At 37.0% G+C, this 26142-nt stretch overlaps 1 protein-coding gene across 1 annotated transcript in view; it reads left to right on the top strand.

Moving 5' to 3' along the window:
* Nucleotides 1-26142, top strand: part of LOC150085146 (uncharacterized) — a 75130-nt gene that overhangs the window by 12802 nt on the left and 36186 nt on the right. The window contains exon 3 of the mRNA XM_090373894.1: nucleotides 10039-10083. Coding sequence (XP_090230020.1) covers nucleotides 10039-10083 — 45 coding nt within the window. The remainder of the gene's footprint in view (nucleotides 1-10038; nucleotides 10084-26142) is intronic.

Below are 26142 nucleotides of genomic sequence, written 5' to 3'. Positions count from 1 at the left end.
ATCACACTATAGAGTAGTTTACTGCTTGAAATACAATGTCGACAGACAATGACTGAATGTTTTACAATTTCTAAAATATATAGGGCATTTCAAAATTTCACAGAACAAATGTAAAAGTACAGGGCTTTCCAATAGTAACGCTCGATTTTTGTAACGCAATAAAACAAATTGTGAGAGTGATAGTGATCTATTTTTATTTTTATTATGAAGTATATGTGTTAACATTATGTTTTAAAAATTATATCAGATAAATGTCCGCCGCGGCTTTGTCTGGTTTGGTTAATCCTGGATACCCAATTGGTGATGACGTTATCGCATAAAAGTGGCTCAATTTCAGCAATAACGCGCCTAATGTAACTTTTTCGGAATGTAGTGGGACCTCATGAATCTCCCGTGGGTTTTCGTCGCTCCAAATTCGGCAATTTTGCTTGTTAACAAAGCCACTTAACCAGAAATGAGCCTCGTCACTAAAACATTATTTTTCGCCCAAAATCAGGATTGACCTCCAACTGCTCTAGCGCCCAATCAGCGAATGAACGCCGCTGCGCATGATCGTTGGGCTTTAGTTGTTGGGTTAATTGCACTTTATAAGGGTGAAGCCCTAAGTCCTTATGCAGGATTCGCCAAGTTGTCGTCGAAGACAGGCCAAGTTCTTGAGCCCGACGCGGAATGGACTGTTGCGGATTCTCACGCACACTTTCCCGGACTGCAGCAATATTTTCAACGGATCTTGCGTTTCGCTGACGTACAGGCACTTTCAGATTTGCCACAGACCCAGTTGCTTCGAATTTGTTTATTAAACGGCGAATTGTGGATTCTGAAGGACGTTCGTCGACACCATAAACTGCACGGAGTGCACGAAACGTTTGACGAATAGAACATTGGTTTTGATTTTTTACAATTTCGACTCGTTGCTCAGTCGTGTAACGCTCCATAATAAAATGAGGAGACTAACTGAATACGGCTACCAAAGATACCACCTGTGTGACTGTCGACTTCGTCATGCGCTGTTGCCAAACATCGAGCGTTACTATTGGAAAACCCTTTATATTCTACAGCTAAAAATAGGAAAACAAGTTCTTATCAACATGTTTCTCGACAGTCTTTATTTCCAAGATGATAAACATTAATCATAAATTACAAAACATGAGGATAAACTTAAATAAATCTCTAAAAGGAAAACATCTAAAGCAGCATTCAATATGTTGAATCCACAATTCTTCGGTACATCTTATTTCAGGACTGCTTCATTAGCTTCCAAAATGCAATTTTATAGTTCATCTTGTATAATGAATAAACCTTGGATTTCATGTGACCCCATAAAATAATCTGAGTGTGAGGCTGAGTGATTGTGGTGGCAATCGCCCAGCCTCACACTTAGATTACAACCAACCTATCAGTTACTGTATTCCATACTTAAAAAGTCTGAAACTTTACTGGAAAAGTGGGCTGGTGCACTGTCATGCATAAACCATGTCCTCCGTCAGTTTTCAAGATGTGTGTATCTTCCAAAAGATTTCACAGATTGTTTTTCAGAAATTGTAGGTATACCATTCCTGGAAGCAATACTGGTAAAAAATAAGGACCAATAAGATTGTTGTCAAGATCACCGTACCAAACATTAAAGGAAAAACAATGTTGATAATGAGTACTTAGGGTCTTATGTAGGTTTTCTCTGGCCTAATTATTAATATTTCAGAAGTTGAGAATTCCATTTCTTGAAAAACATGGTTCATCTGCAAGAAGAATATGACTGTGAAATTGAGTATCATGTGTATATTGCAAAAATGAGCTAGTGACAACTGTTTCCATATTTATTCATATCTTGGTGGAACACTTCTTGTACAGGCATACCATGAAATAGACACAATTGCTGTCCCTGTAAAGTTCTCCATACACTTGCAGAAGAAACATTTATGCAACCTTACAATCTTTCGGTACTTGTGGTAGGAGATATTTAAACAGAATGAAGCATTTGCTCTTCAACATGTGCAATTTGTCAAAATCTATCTCCCTATGCCAGCATTTATTCATAATAGTTTCAGCATACCTGTTTCTCAACAGGTATGCTGAAACTGTTTGCTACTGTGAAACTATTTGCTACATACATTTGCTACTGTATGCACAGTAGCAAATGTATTATGATTTAGTACTTATTGAGTTGGAAAGTTTTCATCTGTGAAGAGCAGCTATGGAATTCTTCTGAACTTCACGAAAAATTAAAATTATATCAGTTAACTTGGCAAAGTAAAGAGATTTGTAGCATCTCCTATAATACCAATTTAACAAATGAAATACTTGAGGCAGTCTTCATGGAATCTGTAACTCAAATGGCAGACACGTTGATACTGCTAGTATGTACTGTGCCACACTGAAAAACACAATTCGTAACTAGTTAATCACAACTAAGTAATGATATGATTCATGTAGTTGAACAATACTGTTAATTAGTGATGGTACTTTTGTACTGTTTAAAGCCTGTTTTACACACAGTCATATTTTTATGATTTAATCTGAACATAAAAATGTTTTGCCATTTTTTTTTTTTTTTTTTTTTTTTTTTATGTGAACCCCAAACACGAGAGGTATTAGAACCTATAGTACTTAGTACCATGCTTGGGTTGGAGGGTGATAAGACGAAAGAAGATATTTGTTGACATTAGACTTGTGTAGATTGTAATTTTCAGGAATTACGTATGAAGGAAGGTTGTTCCAGAAAACGGCAGTTGAATGAATAAATGAGGAAGATGAAAAGTTGGTTCTGTGGGTTTGAAGTTGGACAGTAAATGGATGTTGTCTGGTGGCGGCACGTGTTTGGACCGTTTTGAAAGAGAGAGCAGGAATTATAGAAGCCAATTTAGAAGAACAGTGCCCATGGAAGTATCTGTAGAAGAGGCATGCAGCAGAAACAGTAAGTCTATGAGAAAGCGAGTGGAGAGACTGTTAGAGATGAATCATTAATTAACCTAACTGCCCTCTTCTGAATGGAATCAAGAAGCCTGAGAGAGGTTTTGGGGGCACCACCCCAGATGTGGGAACAATATTCCATGGCAGGGCGGATTTGCGATTTATACAGAGTGAGAAGCTGTTTGGAAGAAAAGTAACGCAGAGAGCGAAAGAGAAAACCAAGTTTTTTAGATTCAGAGAAAGCAATATTTGTAATCTGCTTGTGCCAAGAGAGATTAGAAGTCAGGATAATCCCCAAAAGAGATATATCATTTTGCCTAAAAATCAGAGTGTCACCAAAGATAAGCATAGGAGCAGAAGAATCCTTTTTGCGAGATATAAGACAAGACTGAGTTTTAGAAGGGTTGAAATCAACTAAGTTGTCTTTGCCCCACTGGAGAATTACCTGAAAGTCGGCATTTAAGGAATTGGTAGCAGATTTTCGAGAAGTTGAAGCTGATTGAGCAGGACAAGGTTTCTCAAAATGTAAAGTGGAATCCAATGTGCTATCATCGGCAAAACTATGGATAGGATATCCAGTCAATGGAAGAAGGTCATTAATATACAAGAGGAAAAGAGTGGGGGAAAGAACTGAACCTTGGGGGACACCGGCATTAGTGGAGAAGTTAGAAGACAGAGAGCCATCTACCATCACCCTCAGTGAGCGATCAGAGAGAAAACTGGATAACCAATTACTAAAAACAGTTGGCAAACCATAAGATGGAAGCTTGTTTAGAAGACCTTTATGCCAGACACGATCGAAAGCCTTTGAGATGTCAAGAGCAACTACTTGTGTTTCACCGAACCTTTCCATTGAATTAGTCCATAAATGGGTAACATAAGCCAGAATATCACCAATGGATCGACACTGACGGAATCCATACTGGCGATCATTGATCAGACAGAAGGTTTCTAGGTAGTTTAAGAGTTGGCGGTTAATTGATTTCTCCATTACTTTAGAAAGAGTAGAAGTAATTGCAATGGGACGATAATTGGATGGGAGGGATTTGTCACCCTTTTTAGAACTGGCTGGATATGAGCAAATTTCCAAGCAGAAGGAAAAACACCTGTGGAATAAGAAAGTGAAAAAAGGTGGCAAAGAATAGGAGTAAGTTCAGGAGCACAGGTTTTGAGAACAAGTGGAGAAATACCATCAGGACATGGAGCATTCTTAGCATCAAGATTCATCAAAATCCTTCTGATATCCTTTTGACGGAAGACCACAGGAGGCATTGAATGGAGCGTGTTGGGAATGGTGGGAGGTGTTTTACCAAGATCATTAATACATGAGCTGGAATTAAAATGGGATGCTAGCAGGTCAGCTTTATCCTTGGCTGAAGTGACATCAGAACCATCTGGTTTGGACAGAGGTGGGAGCAAAGATGGGTAAAAGTTGCGGCCAATAGCTTTGGCAAGAGACCAGAATGCTCGGCTACCATTAGGGCAAGAAGCAAGTTTACTACTCTTAGCCTGTTCAAACTCTAGTTTGGACCGATTAATAACCTTTACAATTGTTGCGAGCTTTGGTGTAGGCAGAAAATGAAACTGAAGAATTAGAAACAAGCCAATTACGATATGCAACATTCTTCTCTTGAACAGCCTTAGCACATTTATTGGAAAACCAAGGTTTAGATAAAGAACGAGATTTTAAAGTGGAGTGTGGGATAAAGGATTCCATTCCTGCAAGAATAATTTCACTGACACGACCTGAACGTTGATATCAGAAGTTTTGAAACAGTAATCCAACCAAGCAAAAGAAGAAAAGTCTCGCAGGTCATCCCATTTTGCATTCTTGTAATACCAAACAACACGAGGTTGGGAATAGCCATGAGATAAAGGTTCCATTGGAGAAGAGACAATCACCAAGTTGTGATCTGAAGTGCCTAAAGGACTTCTCACTTCGACTGTGTAGTTAGAAGGGTTGCTTGTGAGAAAAAGGTCAAGCGTATTGGCTGTATGATTAGGATTGCCCGGTATTCTTGTAGGTAAATGAACAATCTGTGCTAGGTCATTAGTAATTGCAAAAGCCTCAGCATCTCGACCTGCTGGGTCGGTGTGACTAGAAAACGGAAGTCAGCTGGAGTTGTGAACATTAAAATCACCAAGGAAAATTACCTCACTGTTAGGAAAGTTGGACTGGAGAAAGTCAAGTTGCAAAGAAAGGAAGTCAAAGAGCTCCAAGTGATTAGTGGAGTTGGGGGAATGGTAGAGACAACAGATGAATTTGACACAATGAGGTAGAGAGATTTTAAGCCAGAGAAGATCAAAGAGAGGAGATTCCAAATTGCCAAGTCTCTGACAGGGAATATCAGAACAGACATATGTACAAGTACCACCTCTGAGGCGAAAGGAATCATACAGCGAATAATTTGGTCATCTGAGATGAGCAGTAGTTGAATCAACCGATAACCGAGATTCTGTCAGAAAAAATACATGGGGTTTGTCAGACTGCAAGTGGAAATGGACATCGTTGAGATTAGAATTGAGACCACATATATTTGTGAAATGAATTAGGAAGTGCTTGGGAGGTTTAGATCTTTTTGCAGATAAGCTTGCTCTTTTTACATGGTAAAAACTCTTTTTACAAGATAAGCTTGCTCATTTTACATGGTTTTTAAATTTATGATTAATATTTAATATCTTGGTAATAAAAACTTTTGAGGCATATGTTTATAGGAATTTCCTTATTTTTAGCTAGAATAAATCATTGCTGGGAAGTTTGATACACAGATGTATGCAATTTTTAGATGACATTGTGACCAAAGTAAAATGGTACTATTTATGTGGAGACTTTTTTTAATTTACTTAATTGAGACATAAGTTATTGTTATTGCTGAGGTGTGATTATATCAATACTTGTCAGGTGTCTGTAATTTGTGGCTAATTGTAACAACTGTGTAAAATTATTTTTTCTTAAGTTGTTATGTTTGGGTTCAGCTCAGGTAATATTAATTCTAGAATTACATTGGTTTTTATGGTTGTAATCTGTTTGCATTATTACATATTTGTTCCCGATGTAAATAGTGTACCAATCTTAAATTGAACTTGGTGCCTTATTAGATGAATTTCAAACCTTAAATAAACAGTAGATGCTCTAGAAACAAACTAATATTGAACTCAGGTGTGTAGTGATCTGCCAGATGATACATTCCTTATTTGAGCTTCAGAACAGAATGGTCAAGTGCACACTGCTCTGATTCAGAAAGATTGTTTTATTCAGAGATTACATTATCAGGAAAATTGGTAATTTTTGTAAAAAGGATAAGTGGATTAAGCCTAGGTTGTATTTTCTGGGAGAAACAATTGATATTACCAACACTGTCAGATTTTAAGGGAGGTAAAGAGAATTATTATTCATGTGAGGATTAATGATATTAAATGCACATGAACATGACAATATACAACCTTGCTGAAAAATGCTGCGAGTTAGGTCAGAATGTGTATGTATCTGCAATTCCACTCAGGTATGATAGGAGGAAATATATGTTGACAGCCACTTGTAGAGGCACACTGTGCTCCCTCATGGTTTGGATTCACTCAAGGGAATCTGCAAGGCTTTTGGTGGTGTGGGTATTTTTATCAACATATCCCACCTTATTAGATAGAAGGAATCTATTTCGTTAGAGGTGAAGTAGATTTAAACAAAGTTGATGCAAGGGTGTTTACTAGTATCACCAAGGGAGCTTTATGGTTCAGGAAACTGCTAGTTATAGGGGAGAGATAATATAGATACAATTATCTTATGTATAAATCAATTTAACACTTTTGCGCATCTCAAGAGTACTTCTTTGTGGCTGTAAAAGGCTATATTGGCAGGATGTGCTTGATAATTTAGGGATATAGTTTAAATAATTTCAAGTGTGGCAAGGTTTTTGAAGTATATAAGAACACTCAGTCTTAGCTGTCTACAGTAATGTCAAGATTGTTGTCAATAAAATGAGTGAATTTGAACTCATGGTTAGGAGGCTAATGTTGACATCATAGAGGTTGCGGTCATAAAGGAATAGGCGTGGGTTTTAATTTCAGGAAGTGGGACTATGACAGTTTAAGATACTATACCAGTGGTTTTCGACCAGGGTGCCGCAACAACATTCCAGGGGTGCCACGGAATTTGGGTTTAAGTTACTTAAACTTAATTTTTTTTAAAAAATGTATATATTTATTTCATTATAAAAAGATGTACGGTATCTTTTAAATTTTATTTTGTGGTAATCTATAATTGATGTTTATTTAGTACCTCTATATAAAGAATAAAATTATTATTATATATTTATATAATTTGTATTATGAATTGTAATTTTGTTTATAGTTATTTTATTGTAATAACTATTATATAACATATTTTTACGGTATAGTTTAGGGCTAAAGCCTCAGGTTACATAAATAGTTTAACTTATGTACAAGTTAGTGCATTTGCATCATTTCTGTACGTAGCCAACTACATAAGTAGTTATAAATTGGTATCATTAAGTATATCTCATATTGTGAATACCTTCACAACAAGTTGCCATGGTATTGCACTACCTTGAATAAGTAATGCTTCACCATAGGAGAAGCAGTGGCGTAGCTGGGGGGGGGGGAGAGCAGTCCACCCCGGGCAGAACTTTTCACATGAGACACAATTTTATTTTACGACAATCTATAGAACAGCAACTGAGTGATGAAATAGACTTCGACAATGTCATCAACGATTTTGCTAACAGAAAAGCAAGAAAAATAACATTTTAGAATGTCGGAATTAAAATTTTACTTCAAAAATAAACATAGTGTTTTAATTTATTTCCCTATACGTCGTTTTGACTTTTTGTAGTATTTTTGGTGTGTATTGAGAGGGGCGGAAAAAGCTCTAACTACAGTACAGAGGAGAAGACTTGTTACTTATTCTCAGCGGATACTATCATCCATAGGCACCGTTTTGGAGCTTATTGGCTCCTCATCAGTGGGTGGGCAGGTACCCTCAGAGGCGGATTTAACGGCGGGCGCACCGGGCGCGCGCCCTGGGCCCCGACTTCTGAAGGGCCCACGCAAAACCCCAACAAATTAGTTGAACATATTAGTTCAACTAATAGTTAAACTAATATGTTCAAATATTAGTTCAAAACTTTGTGATTATTATTATGCTATTATTAATTATATTATACATATATTATATTCAAATTTTATTGGAAATAAAACATTAATAGTACATAATATTTTTTACTTATTTAAAAAAATGGTTAACATGTATTTTTATTTTCCCTGTCTCTCTCTCTCTCTTTTAAGGGACCCAATATTTTCTTCTGCGCCCGGGGCCTCAACCGACCTTAATCCGCTCCTGGGTACCCTGGTGTTGCAATGATGACAACCGAGTTGCAAAGTATAAATCCACAATATGAGTTGGCTATGTACAGAAATGATGCAAATGCCCTAACTTGTACATTAGTTAAACTATTTATGTAACCTGAGGCTTTAGCCCTAAACTATACCATAATCTAAATTACTCCACATCATCAGGCACCTCTCATATTGCGGATTTATACTTTGCAACTGGGTTGTCATCATTGCAACACCAACATGAGGAGCCAATATGCTCTGAAACGGTGCCGTATGGGTGATGGTATCTGCTGAGAATAAGTAACAGTAGTCTTCTCCAATGGTGAAGTGTTACTTATTTGAGGCTTTACTTCACGAGTTGCAATACCTTGGCAACTCGTTGTGAAGATATTCGCAATATGAGATATACTTAATGATGCCAATATATAACTATTTATGTAGTTGGCTATGTACAGAAATGATGCAAATGCACTAACTTGTACATTAGTTATAACATATTTTTTTTAAATATCACACACACACACACACACACACACACACACACACACACACACACACACACACACACACACACACACACACACACACACACAGAATCGGATCTAACAGGCAAAAAATTGAGTAGGGGTGCCACAAAATAAAATAAATTACTTAGGGGTGCCGTTATTAAAATAAGGTCAAAAACCACTGTACTACACTACCTCTATCAACTGAGCAATTAGAACAAGGAGAGTGAATACATTAGATTTATAGAATATCTTGAAGACAGTAGTTACAGAAGTCATGAATGAATGCATATAGAAAATATAGAGTGAATGCACATTAAGAAAATATAGCACAAATGGATGCAGATATGGATAAATACAAAGCTGATCAGTCCAGTAGAGTAGAAAAAGATGGCATGGGAAAGTTACAGAGTAATAAAAAGTCTGAAGCAGCTCTGACTGTTTGTCATGTGGGGCTGTTGGGACAGCCTACATGACAACCAGATCAGAGCTGCTTTATATCATGTGACCAAAATCCTCATATCCTCTGTTGATCAGCTCATCTCACAGCAAATTCAAAAATTACCGGATTGAGTCAATCTGGATTGGGGAAGGCAGAGACACTTTTGGGCTTTTTTCACTAAGGCTGAATTAGTTAGACAGTGGCAAAGGCTGCTTGACAAAATTATATGGTTTTTCTTCTGTCAACTTATAAGAAAATGGTTCTAGTCAGGTGATTCCCCACCAAGTGGATTTAAATATGCACATGTACGTCAACACACTTAACACATTAACAGAGATTTATCTTTTATCTTTCCCCCACTGACAACAAAAGAGGATGGTGAATGCAAAAATTTAGTAATTTTTATTAATTAAACAGAGGAGGAGAATTTAAAATACTTTTATCTTATAACTTTTAAATATAGTCTGTTTCATTTTGTAATTATATGCTTAAACACTCTAGTATGCCATTGTAGCATGCTTTAACTGAAAGATAGGTAAATCTACTTTACAGTTTTTCCAAATTTCAATTTGGAAATATGATTTCCAAATTGAAATAATATGTTATTCCATATTAGCCCCTAATATGGAATAACAGATTGAATATATTTAATACTACCACCTTTAAAATGAGAAGTAGATTTCATTTGGACAATTTATGCTTATATACATATTAATAAGTACTAATAACAATATGACTGATGAAATTTATGTTTTCATTATTTGATATGGGAATATTAGTTTAGTTATTTGAATGTTGTATTTTATTTTATTTGAGTGTTTTATTTTTCAGCTCTCCAGTTTAAGCTGGATGTTCAGAGTGCCTTGATTGATGAAGGTAAGTTAATTCTTTTCATACTGGATATGTGAGTTAGAAAAAATCATTTATTCTGTTTCATATAAAATAATATAATCAACAAAGTAAATCTAAATTGTTGATTTTAAAGATAAAAATGAATTTAGCTCAAGGTATTACATATCATAACTTCCCACAGAATATTACATAGGCAACACCGTGGCAATCCTCAAGGCAGAATGTACTGGTCCCACAGGAGGTAATTATTGTCAGAGACTCCATTATCAGAGAAACGGGAAATATATGCAAAAAGGACAGATGGAATAGGATCAGGGGCAAAAGTAGATGACATGGTACAGAAGACATCTTCAAAAGATGTCTTCTCTACAATGGAAGAGTCATGAGTTAGGATTATATTTGAAAGTGTCTGCATTTCTGCTCAGATAGCAGATAGAAGGGAGTACATATTGAGAGCCTTCTCAGTCAGTTGGCCCTGGAGAGATTGTGCAAGGCTCATGGGGTTAGAATTTTTCTCGGCGTGGTCTGTGCTTGTAGTTTTTACAGAGATGGGATATGCTTAAACAGAAGGGGGTACAAGAATATTTGCTGATGCTATTCAGGCAGTACAGGTGAGGTGGATAACTGCTAGCTTGTTGGGGGGGGGAAATCCTAGGCTAATAGATTAACTAGAACCACAGGCAGAGGAGAAAATGATTCTTCCACCGCTATTGGAACATGCAGTGTATCAGGGATTTCAATCCCTGCTGTTGTTCATTATGGAACAAGTATGTGACTGTGTTAGGATAACTAAGAGTAAGAACAGGTGCATGTTTGCTAATGCTAGGAGTATAGAAATAAATTTGAAGTTATGATTAAGTCATCAAATGCAGACATTGTGTGGAAACCAGAGACATGGTGTCACAGATATAGGGGATACAGAATTTGAATATGGGGAGTACAGTGTGTACAGAAAGGACAGGAAGGTTTTCTTTTAAAAACATTAAATCTAAAGCAATGAATCCAGTTGACATGGGTAGGCAGTGCCTAGTGTGATATAGGCTTATGCCTGTGATGAGTATAACAAACAAATATAGAGAGAGAAATAGAATAGGCCAGTAAATCAGAATATCTTATAATGGCGCATTTATATATCGACTGAACTTGTTGGTTAGTCACTCACAATGTTATCACTGCCACCCAGTGGGTCTTTTATTGGATGATGTTTTCTACTGCAGAATGCTAGAGAGGAATCAAGAGGAAGAGTAATCTTTATCTGATTATCATGCATTAAGAATCTGTAGGTAAAAGACCCACTTTAAGTAAATCCTACAGTGTACCAATGTATGATTTTCTTAAAGATATAGCTACTGTTAAGGGTAAAGGGAGACTTTTACTTTTGTAAGGATGACTATAGTGGTCTCAAACAATTTTTAAATTCTATGCAGTAGGACCAACTGATGATGCTACCAACAGCAAATTCTAAAATGAGGAGCATTCAGGCAAGTAATCATAGAAGTTACTAGACTTTTCACACCAACGAAGAAATACTGTTCAAGGCTTAGACCTAATGGATGTTAGATGAACTATTGAGACGTTGCAGAGAAAATAAAATGCAGGAATGCATATAAATTATCAGGTGATACAGAAGCTTATGGTAGTTATAAATTAGTCTGGGTGATTCCATGTCAAGTGGCCTAATTTTGAAGATAGTCCTTGCTTGACCATCTTCAATTTTGTTGAAACTTGGTGTAGATGTTTAAACAGGTTTCCAAAGAAGCTGTGCAAAAATTCAGTTCAAAATATAGTATGCTTGAGGTAGCACCAGCACCTTTTTTGTGGGGGTCACTTGTGTTATGTGGAGCAAATCGCAAAAAAATTTTCAGTTTTAAGTGTTACTATTGCACAACATTGAGAGGTAGTGCTCTAAAACTTAGTATACCTAGTTAACTTTTGGCAGAGAATGCAAAACCTTTGGTGTCCAGGCTCAAAAACCTTCACATTTTTTACAATGCGGTCTAAAACTGGCACCAAAAATTTGTCATGAAAAATTTAAGCAAGACTTTTGAAAGTCGTAACTTTGAAATAAAAACCTTTGATACCTTCTTCTTTGGGCATTCCATTTAACCTCTGCATGTAAAAAAAAAAAAAGTAAAGTGCAGCCATTATCAACCCACTGCAGGATGGAAGCCTCCTCAACAATTCATGCTGAGGGAAATGGACCATAATCTGCCACGCTGGTCCAGTGTGGGTTGGCAGATTGACCGTATTAGTAGTAGTAGTGGCACATGATGCAAGAAAGCAAGTGTATTCAGCAGTCAGGGGCTTGAACCCCGGTCTACTCAAAGAGCGTGTGCTACTGCACTCCCGCTCTTGCCCACTCAGCTACGGAGGCCTCTGCATGAATTCAGCCTAACTAAATATGAGCTCTTATACTTGTTTGCTGGCTGAGATATTTTCCTTCAAAGATACTCAAAATTTGACCTATCTTTAGGGGCAAATTTCTTAATGTGGGACACCTTCAATTCTCTCGTTTTTGCCACCATTGGAAAGAGCAGGTTTTAAACAACAAGAATCATGGTTTTTCAGTTTTGTGTCTTGCTACTTAAAGCCTAAAAAATGGCCTTAAACATTTTATATTTTCCACATAATATTTGTATACTTATTTGATGGTGAAGTTTCACATCTCAATAAGGACAGAACTATTGCATTTACAAGAGTGAAATTTTCTGCAATTACTCTGCCCTTTGGTTTAAGGAGAAAGGATATATTGCCAATGCACAAAAAAGATCTGTAATTTTTACAATGGGGGTGCAAATGGCAAGAAAAAAATTGCATGGGTTTCTTTAATGCAAGTACCCAAGCCTGAAACGTGGTCTTTATTCAGGATTATCCCCAAGCATAAAGATGATGTTCTATTGGTTTCTAAACTTGAAAGAAGTTATAACTGCAACAAAATTTATTTAAAACACAACACAATTTGATATAAGCAAGTGAGCATGAAGATATTGAATCACTGCTTCATGATGGACTGGAATTTTTCATTGATGGTTGATATTACTACTTCAGACAAGCTATATTGTCATCCCATTGTTGTTGTTTTTGGAGCTGGAAGGTTGGCAATAATTTGTTGTTCAGGGATCCAGCAGATATCTTGTCTAGCAGGCCAGTGAAATGAGCGAGCTGCCCCATGAGGATGCATGAAATTTACCAATACATCATGTCCTTCAAATAAAATTTCACAAATATTTCCAATCCACCAATTATTGTCATAAATACAGACAATATATTGGCCAAGTTGTAAATTAACAATTGGCACATATTGAATATTGGTTTCACTAGTCTGATCTACATGAGCTACAAATGATGGTGTGTCATTTGATACTCTGCAAACATGAGTCTGTCTTGCATCAATAGGAATGAAGTGATGATTTTCTCTTGTTCCAGTAGTAGTATGATTGTCTATGAATCTTTTCACTTGAAATGGCCTCACTTTCTCAATTTCCTCTTTAGAAACAAAACATAATTTTATTCCAGTCACATGCTTGTCACAAAATTCAAACATGTTTCTTGGTGTCAGGATTTGGTTTTCAATTAGGCATTGGAGACTTGCACATGCTACCAATCGTTTTATTGTTCCAACAATTCCATCACATGGTGACTTGCCATGGCTAGTGCCAAAGAAATTCCATTCAGCACTGATATCAAAATCCTTCTGATGATGACACAAGTTAATAAAATTCTTGAAATTCTTGTATTGAGCTGCAGAACCATCACTGAAGTAGTAAATGTGCCTATTTCTGTCATGAAACTCTTCAAATATTCAATTAAGTTGGTTAGAAAAACATACACTGCAATTGTGTCATGTCAAAGGCAGTCACTGATTATGCAGAAACTTATATTCTGAAGTTCAACATCCTTGTAATAAATGACAAATGGATGTAATGTAGCCTGGCTATTCTCCCAGTGGAACCCTTGAACATCATCTTGCACAACAAATGAATAATTTTCTGCAAAATTCATCAAGATGACCAATTCTCCTGTCATTAGGCTTTCCTTTGTTGATTTCAAATGGTAGCTTTGATGTTTAGCAATGCAGTGATGACAGGAAAGGTTAAATATCTTTGTACAGTCAGTCCTCGTATAGCACGATAGTTGTGTTCCTATAAACCCTCGTGCAATGCAAAATCGTGCAATATAAACAACAGGCCCTATGGGAAAAATAGGGTTAGGTGCCGACCACCCAAGATTGAACACACATTTGTAACCAAAACATTACCAAACACAATAAATAATCGTAATAAAATACTTACGTATTTTATTCACACCGGCCTCTGGCCCACCGGGGAAATCCCGGTGGGCCGGAGGCCGGTGTGATTTTGGACATAAATCATAGTATGAGGCCACTATAAATTTTCCTGGGTAAGAATTTTTGATCCAGTCCACCTCTGTTTATCGATATTGCTTTTCTTTTTCTCTCTGAATCTGCAGTGTCTTCACCAGGACACTTCCTTTTCACACCTTTTAAGTATTTTACTCATTTTTAAAGAATAAAGCACAATTACAAAACGAGGAGGCACGCTTGATACACATAAACAAAGCTGCGCGCGCGTGTAGCAACTGAATAAACAACACCATAAAGGCAGAGATTAACACCTCACATTTTACTAAAGCACATTTCTAGGGGTTACTACCATAAAACAATGAAAACAATTTCCAGTTGCGTTTCTGCTAGTGGAATCTGTTATAAACTGGTAGTAAACTCGATATAATTGCATTTGCGATCATACCGATTGTTGGTTGGTTTTTACGTTATTATGATGAAATGTGTTTCCCCTTCACTGATAAAAAAAACATAAATACATTTTCAGAATCTTCTCTTCATTCCTATCGTGTTGCGTTCGGTTGGGGTGATTCTGTGTTCGACTGCTATTTCTTGTAAACACAAAGACGAATCGTGCATAAGCGAATTCGGTTCATGTTATATAAGATATCATTCCCCTATTTATAAATCGTGTATGATCAAATTTGTGTAGTGTAAACACGTGTTATACGAGGACTGACTGTACTCAGCTCTTCAATAAAATCTTCTGTTAATTGCTTTGTGTCCAGTGTATCTCTGTCAGTGTGTATCCATTGCTTGAATTCAATAATATCTTCTGGTTCATTGTTTTCAAAAATATTCTCTGGAAACTTTTTTTTAATTCATATATTCCTGGACATTTTTCACACCGATGAAGCATGCAATCTTTTGACTCCAAATCACAGACTGTTTTACTGATGAGAACCTTGTAATCACATTCAACAGGACTTGCTGCTAGCATTAACTTGACATTTTGATGGATTGTGCATACACATACAGAATGTGTTCCTGGTGCACCAACTGTGACACACCACTTGGGTCGAAGTTCACAAAATTTAGAAAATCCAATGTCAGATCCATTTCAGTCTTGATAAGTTATAAACATTTCCTTCAAATTGCTCAGTAGTAGTAGTCGCGTTTGCATTTGCATTTTTATTCCATCTGCATTTCTAATGGAAATGTAATCTTTCTTTCCAGGGCATATACAACTAAATTCATCATCTTCAAAAAATTATATCACCTTTTGCTTTACTTGCTCAGAAAGCTTTTTCCTTGCTGTTTTCCAAGTATGGCCATGTTTCCTTCTTCTGTTTTAAGTTTTCTAGCTTTCTTGACTATTCTTTCTTAGCCACTAAACTCTTCCACTGTTTTCTTTATGGACCAACTAACTGGAGCTAGTGTTAATATTTAAAGTATTTCTGTATGACTTGATACCATCAACTTTTCTTTCAATTCTTTCTGCAGCTCATTGTAATCTAAGCAATTTCCACACTGATGACTTGCACTTGGCTCCATGATGTCATTTGGATCCAAGCCACCAATAGATGCAGTTTTAAAGTTATGGAAATTACATCATGTACTTCACTTGCCTTCCTTTTGGCATAGCCTTGTGAGTCTCTCTTAGCCATTTGCTGAAATTTCAGAGGAGAAGTACCAATAGCCATCAAACTTGTGTTCAAGCTTTCAGTTGCATACATTTTGTCATCATGGTCAGATCCAGATAAAGTTGATGTTCCTGTTGCTGCTTTTCGGCTGTTAGACTCTTTTTGGCATGATGGGCACAGTTTCTGGTCTGGTTTTATGTCTACCTTTGTTAGGTCTTTCAGATAGTCTGCCATTGACAAATCAATTGGTTGTAAACTTTCACCATATGATTTTTCTTCTGGAAAGGATTGCAACATGAATGCTGCAAAAATTCAAATTTTGTCAAAAGCAAAGCTTCGTGATGTTTTAAAGTTATGGAAATTACATCTTGTACTTGACTTGCCTTCCTTTTGGCATAGCCTTGTGAGTCTCTTAGCCATTTGCTGAAATTTCAGAGGAGAAGTACCAATAGCCATCAAACAGCAGGTTAGGCAAGCTAAGGCAGATTATGAGGAGTAGACAAATTGTGTCTCCTTCGCCCAGTTTTAATCTACAGTGTCGACCTATCAGCTGTTGTTCTTCAAATTCAAATTCTTTAAATAATTTTAACCCAGTTTTGCACGTATAGGATAGCACATGACACTTAGAATTATCTATATGACTCATAGTACATGAGCAGCTTATCTCCAGCAAAATCTCCTGATTCCATGGCTTTTATGCTGACAAATAAGTGGATGTTTCTGCAAGCAATGAACTTAATTAACTTTATTACAGTCAAACAATTAAAAATAGAGGAACAAAATAAACAAACTGTTCATCACGAAGATAAAACACATTAATAACAGCATGGTTCAAATATCAGATATTTATACTTTTTTTTTGTATGATTCTAGAATATTCCAGAGTTCTAGAATGTTCATCAGGCTTTTTTTTTGGGGGGGATTCAAGAACATTCTAGAATGTTCTGGAATTCTAGAATATTCCAGAATTGTAGAATATTCTAGATTATTCTGAACATTAGGCAGGATTAAGGAACTGTTCTGCAACAAAAAAATCTCACAAAATAACAATATGGCACATAAAGCTACTTGATGTTTAGGCTTAATTTTAAGGCCTTAAGTGTAAAGACACAAAACAGATAAACCATGATCTTGTATCTGAAACTCTCTTTCCAGTGGTGGCAAAACGAGAGAATTGAATTGAAGGTGTCCCACATTAAGATATTTGCCCCTTAAGATAGGTAAAATTTGACTTTCAGATTTTGAGTCAATCTTTGAAGGAAAATATCTCAGCCAGAAAACAAGTATAAGAGCTGATATTTAGTTAGGCAGAATTCATGCAGTTGGTAATAAGTGGAATGAAAGAAGAAGGTACCAAAGGTTTTTATTTCAAATTTATGACTATCAAAAGTTGCTTAAATTTGTCGTGTCAAATTTTTGGTGCCATTTTTAGACCACATTGTAAAAAATGTGAAGGTTTTTGAGCCTGGATACCAAAGTTTTGCATTCTCTGCCAAAAATTAACTAGGTATACCAAGTTTCAGAGCACTATCTCTTGTGCAACAGTAACACTTAAAACTTTGAAAATTGTTTGTGAATTTATTCTGCATAACACAAGTGACCTCCACAAAAAAAGGTGCTGGTGACTCAAGCATACTATATTTTGAACTGAAATTTTGCACAGCTTCATTTGAAACCTGTTTAAATATCCACACCAAGTTTCAACAAAATTGAAGATGGTCAAGCAGGGACCCCTAAGCCACTTGACATGGAATGACCCATCTATAATCAAGTCACAAAGCAGGTTAGGCAAGCTAAGGCAGATTATGAGAAGTCTCTGGCAAAGTCCTCTTTACTATATTAACAATACAAGAAAGGGGTTTAATCACATTGTTCCACTTGAAGTCAATGATTTAACCATTATTCTGCTCAAGTTACTAACAAACTGAACAGGTAATTTGTATCTACAATTACACATGAGGAATTCTTTAGAGAAGGGAAGCCAGAAGTTTATCAAACTCCAGCAGAGAGCTAAATCATTTTGTGATGATTGAGAGGAAGTTGGAAGAGAAATTGTTGAAGCTATATATAAAAAAGGCACTCTGGGTTGATAGGATGTATCCAGTTATATTATGGGAGGCAGCAGAGGAGGTAATAAACTTTTCACTATAAAGCATCTTTGCATTCAGGGGAGGTCCCTGTGGACTGCAGATGCCGAATATGTCAACCAGTTCAAAGGGAAGGGGATAAAAAGGTGAAGTGATATGAGTAATTACAGACCTGTTAGCTTAACTTCTGTTCTAAGGAAAATAATGGAGTCACTGGTTAAAGAAGTAATGCAGGGCCACCTAGAAAGGAATGTCACTATATTTCAGTGACATCATGGTTTTGTTAAGTGGTGATCTTGCCTGATCAATCTGATTGGATATTATGATGCAGTCACAAACAAACTAGATGCAAAAAATTAATTTTATCATATAGTTGGATTTCAGGAAAGCTTTTTGATACTATTGCACATGGAAGAATGCTGTACAAATTGGAGCACTTTGGCATTAAAGGAAAGTTACTGCCATCGATAAAGGGATGATTGAGTGGTAAAAGACAGAGCAGTTATTAATGGATACTGCTCTTTGTGGACTACTGTTATTAGTGGAGTCCCCAACGGTTAAGTGCTAGGCCAGTTGTTGTTTTCTATATTTATTAATGAAGGTATATTAGGCTTAATGTCTAAGTTTTCAGATGGTTGGCAGGAGGGTTAATGAAAATAATCAAAGTTAGCTATTGCAACAAGATCTAGGCAGATGGGCTGAGAAAAGGCAGTTGAATCATAAACATGGACAAATACAAGTTACGAAAAATCAGATTGTCTTCCAATCTGATTTTTCAGTATTAGCAGTAATCCTAGATTAACATACCAACTGTATGGTACTACACTCAGGGTAGTGGAAAATGAAAAAACTTGGTAATTCTGCAGTGAAATATGAAGTTCTCTGACAGTGCAAACAGAATGCCAGGACAGCTCACAGAGTTTTGTAAATGATAATACAGGAACTTTGCTAGTGGGGTTAAGGGGAAGATTATCCCATTGTAGAAGGCAGTGGTTAGGCTGCATCTTGAATACTGCAGATATTCCAGATAAGCTGTACTTGCTACCTGGGACTCTAAAACGCTGATGGAACTGATATTCGGGTGACAATCAAGTCAAGTGGACCCAATTTCGGTGAAGTCCGGACGGTCTGTGACAGCCAAATCCTCTGCTTGCACCTTCACGATGGTGGGACTGTTAGTAATCCTGGGTATAACCTCCATGCACAAGTACATGGTGGGTGACCACCCAGGTGTGAACCAATGTAAACAGGGGTCGAGGTGTGGCTCCCACACCACATGGAGGAATGCCGCCCCTCTATGTTACCAGGCAGTACTAGGTGGTAGATGACTCTCATCAACCGGTGCAATACCACCACTTTGCTTATTGGAGGCTTGAAGTGGTGGAACCCATATTTAGTCTGTAGAGCTAAGTTCCGGTCAACCCTTCCGTACCTCTTCCATCGTGCAGTATGATTGATGACTTTTGAGGTTAAGATGAATGTCGTGGCGAGATCCAATATTCCTTACATTTTGAGGGTAAAGCTCTAAAACAGTGTTCGCAGGCTGGCCGCTAGTTAATACACCAGACTGTACCTATTGGTAACTCTCTAGGGGGCTTCCGGATCAGCTAGTGTATAATCTTGCTACCTCTACTCTGCCAGATAGTGACTGGAGGGAGTCCAAGTAGTGTGTATGCGGGGAGCATTGTTGAGGCCACGTTATGTCAAGGATCTGGGTATATTCTTACCATGTGTACGCCATATCCAAAAATTTCATTACTTCATACAGCATGTCCCACCCACTTTTTTCTTACTATTGAATACACCATTAATTGTCAAACTAATAGAGCAAGCTTATCTGCAAAAAGATCTAAACCTCCCAAGCACTTCCTAATTCATTTCACAAATATATACGTGGTCTCAATTCTAATCTCAACGATGTCCATTTCCATTCTGCCAAATCCCATATACTTTTTCTGACAGAATCTCAGTTATCGTTTGATTCAACTACTGCTCATCTCAGATGACCAAATTATTCGCTGTGTGATTCCTTTCGCCTCAAAGGTGGTACTTGTGCATATGTCCATTCTGATATTCCCTGTCAGAAACTTGGCAATTTGGAATCTTCTCTCTCCTCAAATCCTCTCTTTGATCTTCTCTGGCTTAAAATCTCTCTACCTCATTGTGTCAAATTCCTCTGTTGTCTCTGCCGTTCTCCCAACTCCACTAATCACTTGCAGCTCTTTGACTTCCTCTCTTTGCAATTTGACTTTCTTCAGTCCAACTTTCCTAACAGTGAGGTAATTTTCCTTGGTGATTTTAATGTTCACAACTCCAGCTGGCTTCCGTTTTCTAGTCACTCTGAACCAGCTGGTTGAGTTGTGAGGCTTTTGAAATTACTAATGACCTTGCACAGATTGTTCATTTACCTACAAGAATACTGGACAATCCTAATCACACAGCCAACACGCTTGATCTTTTTCTCACAAACAACCCTTCTAAGTACACGGTCGAAATGAGAAGTCCTTTAGGCACTTCAGATCACAACTTGGTGATTGTCTCTTTTCCAATGGAGCCTTTATCTCATGGCTATTCCCAACCTTTTGTTGTTCGGCATTACACGAATGCAAAATGGGATGACCTGCGATATTTCTTTTCCTTGGCCGGATTACTGTTTCAAAACTTCTGATGTCAACGTTTGCTCAGATCGTGTCGGTGAAATTATTCTTGCAGGAATGGAATCCTTTATCCCACGCTCCACTTTAAAATCTCGTCCTTTATCTAAACCTTGGTTTTCCAATAAATGTGCTAAAGCTGTTCAAGAGAAGAAGGTTGCATATCGTAATTGGCTTGTTTCTAATTCTTCAGTTTCATTTTCTGCCTACACCAAAGCTCGCAACAATTGTAAAGCAGTTATTAATCAGTCCAAACTAGAGTTTAAATAGGCTAAGAGTAGAAAACTTGCTTCTTGTACTAATGGTAGCCAAGCATTCTGGTCGCTTGCCAAAGCTGTTGGCCGCAACTTTTGCCCATCTCTGCTCCCACCTCTGTCCAGACCAGATGGGTCTGTTGTCACTTCAGCCAAGGATAAAGCTGACCTGCTAGCATCCCATTTTTCTTCCAGCTCATGTATTGATGATCTTGGTAAAACACCTCCCACTATTCCCAAAATGCTCCATTCAATGCCTCCTCCGTCAAAAGGATGTCAGAAGGATTTTGACGAATCTTGATGCTAAGAAAGCTCCAGGTCCCGATGGTATTTCTCCACTTGTTCTCAAAACCTGTGCCCCTGAACTTACTCCTGTTTTGTGTTGGCTTTTTTTCACTTTCTTATTCCAAAGGTGTTTTTCCTTCTGCTTGGAAATTTGCTCATATTCAGCCAGTTCCTAAAAAGGATGACAAATCCCTCCCATCCAGTTATCGTCCCATTGCAATTACTTCTACTCTTTCTAAAGTAATGGAGAAATCAATTATTCGCCAACTCTTAAACTACCTGGAAACCTTCCGTTTGATCAATGATCGCCAGTATGGATTCCATCAGTGTCGATCCACTGGTGATATTCTGGCTTATGTTACCCATTTATGGACCAATTCAATGGATAGGTTCGGTGAAACACAAGTAGTTGCTCTTGACATCTCAAAGGCTTTCGATCGTGTTTGGCATAAAGGTCTTCTAAACAAGCTTCCATCTTATGGTTTGCCAACTGTTTTTAGTAATTGGTTATCCAGTTTTCTTTCTGATCGCTCACTGAGGGTGATAGTAGATGGCTCTCTGTCTTCTAACTTCTCCACTAATGTTTGTGTCCCCCAAGGTTCAGTTCTTTCCCCACTCTTTTCCTCTTAATGACCTTCCATTGACTGGAAATCCTATCCATAGTTCTGCCGATGATAGCACATTGCATTCAACTTTCCATTTTGAGAAACCTTGTCCTGCTCAATCAGCTTCAATTTCTCGAAAATCTGCTACCAATTCCTTAAATGCCGATCTTCAGGTAATTCTCCAGTGGGGCAAAGACAACTTAGTTGATTTCAACCCTTCTAAAACTAAGTCTTGTCTTATATCTCGTAAAAAGGATTCTTCTCCCCCTATGCTTATCTTTAGTGACATTCCGATTTCTAGGAAAAATGATATATCTCTTTTGCGGATTACCCTGACTTCTAATCTCTCTCTTGGCACAAGCACATTACAAATATTGCTTCCTCCGCATCTAAAAAACTTGGTTTTCTCTTTCGCTCTCGGCGTTATTTTCTTCCAAACAGCTACTCACTCTGTATAAATCACAAATCCGCCCTGCCATGGAATATTGTTCCCACATCTGGGGTGGTGCCCCCAAAACCTCTCTCAGGCTTCTTGATTCCATTCAGAAGAGGGCAGTTAGGTTAATTAATGATTCATCTCTAACAGAGTCTCTCCACTCGCTCTCTCATAGACTTACTGTTTCTGCTGCATGCCTCTTCTACAGATACTTCCATGGGCACTGTTCTTCTAAATTAGCTTCTATATTTCCCGCTCTCTCTTTCAAAATGGTCCAAACACGTGCCGCCACCAGCCAACATCCATTTACTGTCCAACTTCAAACTCACAGAACCAACTTTTTATCTTCCTCGTTTATTCATTCAACTGCCATTTTCTGGAACAACCTTCCTTCATACGTATTTCCTGAAAATTACAGTCTACAGAAGTTAGAGTCCAATGTCAACAAATATCTTCTTTCGTCTTCTCAACCTCCAACCCAAGCACTGTACCAAGTACTATAGGTTCCAATACCTCTCGTGTTTGGGGTTTACATAAAAAAAAAAAATATATATATATATATATAGGTCTGGAGCCCTAACTTCGAGAAGGTTGTATATCTGCTAGAACAGGTGCAGAGAAGGGCAATAAGAAGTTTATCAAGCTGTTGGTTTGATAAACTTCTATATGATTTGTGAGGTATATGATTCTATATGATCAAATATATGATTGGTGAGGGGAAACAAAATTGTGGTCTTACCAAGAAAGGCATTAGTTCTGGAAATTGCAGCCGCTGGAAATTAAGAACTTGTGAGGACTGATTGAAGCATTTAAGTGTTGAATGGATTGAGCAAGCTCAGTGCTGATGGCATTAGCATTAGCATTAGCATTAGTAGAGGCATTTGATGCAAGAAAGCAAGCTTATGCAGCATCAGCCAAAAAAAAAAAGAAAAAAAAAAGTAACATAAATAAATAAAAATAACCACTTCCACTTCACCCCTCTGTTCGTTCGAAATACCTGTCCAGCTGAGCCTTAAACTTATTTAGGCTATCAACTTCCACGACAAGGGATGGAAGTCTGTTCCACCCACCAACCACCCGCTGGCTAAAGGCAAATTTCCGCACATCTCAGGCTATACAAATGAGGGGACATTAATTCATGTTTTTTTTTTTTTTTTTGGGTGATGCTTTATAAACTTGCCTTCTTGCATCACTTGCCACTACTAGTGCTAATAATGTTACCCTTGGCAGCAGTGTTTTTGTCATTTTGCTTATTAGTGATTCTTAACAAATGATGATAGAAGTTACTTTGCTTTCTATTTTTCTTTCTAGGAACACTTTGTTCCCTCCACTGAGAGTAGCAGGATTCACTTCAGAAATGACATCGTTATCCATGAGTCAACTTAAAATTCCCTAATTTCATTTTTTTTTATTTGAATAGTATCATAAAAAAAACCAAATCTACTATTAGGTTAAAGCAGGTCACCAATACAATCAGATGGCTGGTGGCCTCAGCCACTTTATACTGAAAAAATGAATAATGTATTGGATTTAAACAAGCAGCCAAGTGTTGTGCGCAAGAAAAACAGCTGATTAAGTATGTAATATTCTTAAAGATCACATATATCATTTTTAATAAAGTATAAAAATAATACTAAGGATATTTGAAATACATTTGGCAGCACAAATGCTCTCCTTTTTCTCCCACTTAATTTGTTCAGATTATTCAGGTGTTATTCATAATTAAACAGGGTATGATTTTCACAGTTACATAAACTTCATAAGAAAATTTATATTCATTTGATTAATTATAGAAATGTATTAAAATATCTTAAGATATTTTTAGCATTTTTTATTATTCTTGAAAATATTTAATTATATTTTCAAGAATAATTACATTAAATTTGAAACGAAATTTATAAGAAGAAATTGTCAATAAATACGCAAAGTACAACTGATTTAAGAGCAATATTTAATGCAGTGTGAGCCGTTGTGGACCGTGATGTGCATGTATTAGACAAGTGGCGATGAATTAACAAACAGCAAGGACTTACTGCATTTTTTATGTGGTTTAGTGTTTTCCTTTTCTCATAAGTCTTAGTGATCATGTTGGTCCCTATTGTGAAGTTATGAAAACTTAATGAAACTGCAGGATAAACAGAATGGAAAGTAATACTACTTTTCAATCTGTTTTTCTGTTATTTTATATACTTATTTAGACCCAATATGTTATTTGCTATTTTGGCAAGAAGTTACTGATTGGGGCCACCTACCATCTTAAGCATTGAAACAGGCTGTAATGGTTATGTCTGAGGTTTTATTTAATTGAATAGCAGAATTGCCTCTTTTGGTGATGTTATTCAAGTGAAATTAATAATTTTAGGTCATTTCATGGATTACATAGTTTCTAAAGTGAGCATAAGCCCAAATCCTCTGCTGCCAGTGGAGGTAACATTGTCCTCGGACAGAAAAACAGAATGCAGAGTTGCATCTATTATATTATTTCAACTTTTGAACTGGAATAAATCCTGAAATTTTAATAAATTATAATATTGCCTTTCTTCACTGCTTTCATTCATCTTTAAAACCTCTCTTGCTCAGTATTTTCTGTCTGGGATCAATATGGTCTCATATTGTAACATCATATGAGACCATATGATGTTATTGTAACACCATATATGCCAACCGGGCTTGTCAGGTGGGTAAAGTGCCTGCCTGGCAACCCAAAGGTCACGGGTTCGAATCCTGCTTTGGGCTTGGATCAGAGTAAAATGCAAAAACTTTGGGAGGTGCATTATGGCCACAGAAGCCAATGCGCCAACAACTAACAAAAAAAAAAAAAAAAAACACTATATGAGACAATATGGTAAGCTGATTTAAGTTTACCAGCTCACCATTTTTTTTTTTTTTATATACATATATATTTTTATTTGCATTTTATCATCATCATCAGCCATTTTCAATCCACTGCAGGATGAAGGCCTCTCCAGCAACTTTCCAGTTCCTTGTTTTGTGAAATGGCCATCCATTTACTATCCACAAACTCATGAATTTCATCTGTCCATCTCTGTTGTTGTCTTCCAGGTTTTCTTCTAGCTCCTCTTGGGTACCATTCTGTTATTTTCTTAGTCCATCCGTCATCATGTCTTCGAGCTATGTGTCCTGGCCAAGACCATTTTAGTTTTGATAAGAATGTCCTTTAACTTGAGTTTGCTGCCTAATCCATGTGTTTCTCTTCTTATCTAACAGTCTGATTCCCAATATAATTTGTTCCATTCTTTACTGTGTAGCTTCTCTTCCATTCTTTTAGTGAGTGCCCAAGTTTCACTTCCATAAGTCATGGTGTGGAGTATACATTGGTTCACACGAATTGGGATATTGCTCCTCAGTATGTGACTATATTTCCTGAATGCTATCCATCCAAAATTTATTCTTCTCTTGACTTCCAGCTATTTATCATTATTACAGTTGATGACTTGTCCCAGATAAGTATATGACTCCACCTTTTCAATTACTGCTCCTTCAATCATTATATCCCTTTCTATGGCATACTTGTTCATCATTACTTTTGTTTTAGCCATATTCATCTTTAGTCCAAAATCCTTACTAACTCTGCATAACTGATTAAGATTTTCCTCTTTGGGATCGTGGCTTATGACCACAATGTGATCTGCAAATCGTAAATGATTTAGGTACTCTCGATTCACATTGACTCTTTTCTCCGACCAGTCTAATCTTCTGAAAGCTTCCTCAAGGGCAGCAATAAACAATTTCAGAGATATTGTGTCTCCTTGTTGAACTCTTTTCTCAATTTTAAATTTACTACTGTCTTTGTCT

Source organism: Mastigoproctus giganteus, chromosome 5, assembly GCF_048544385.1.
Source record: "Mastigoproctus giganteus isolate SK-2022 chromosome 5, ASM4854438v1, whole genome shotgun sequence".
Lineage (NCBI taxonomy): Eukaryota > Metazoa > Arthropoda > Arachnida > Uropygi > Thelyphonidae > Mastigoproctus > Mastigoproctus giganteus.
Note: the sequence above shows the minus strand (reverse complement) of the source record. Positions and strands in the feature narration are given on the sequence as shown.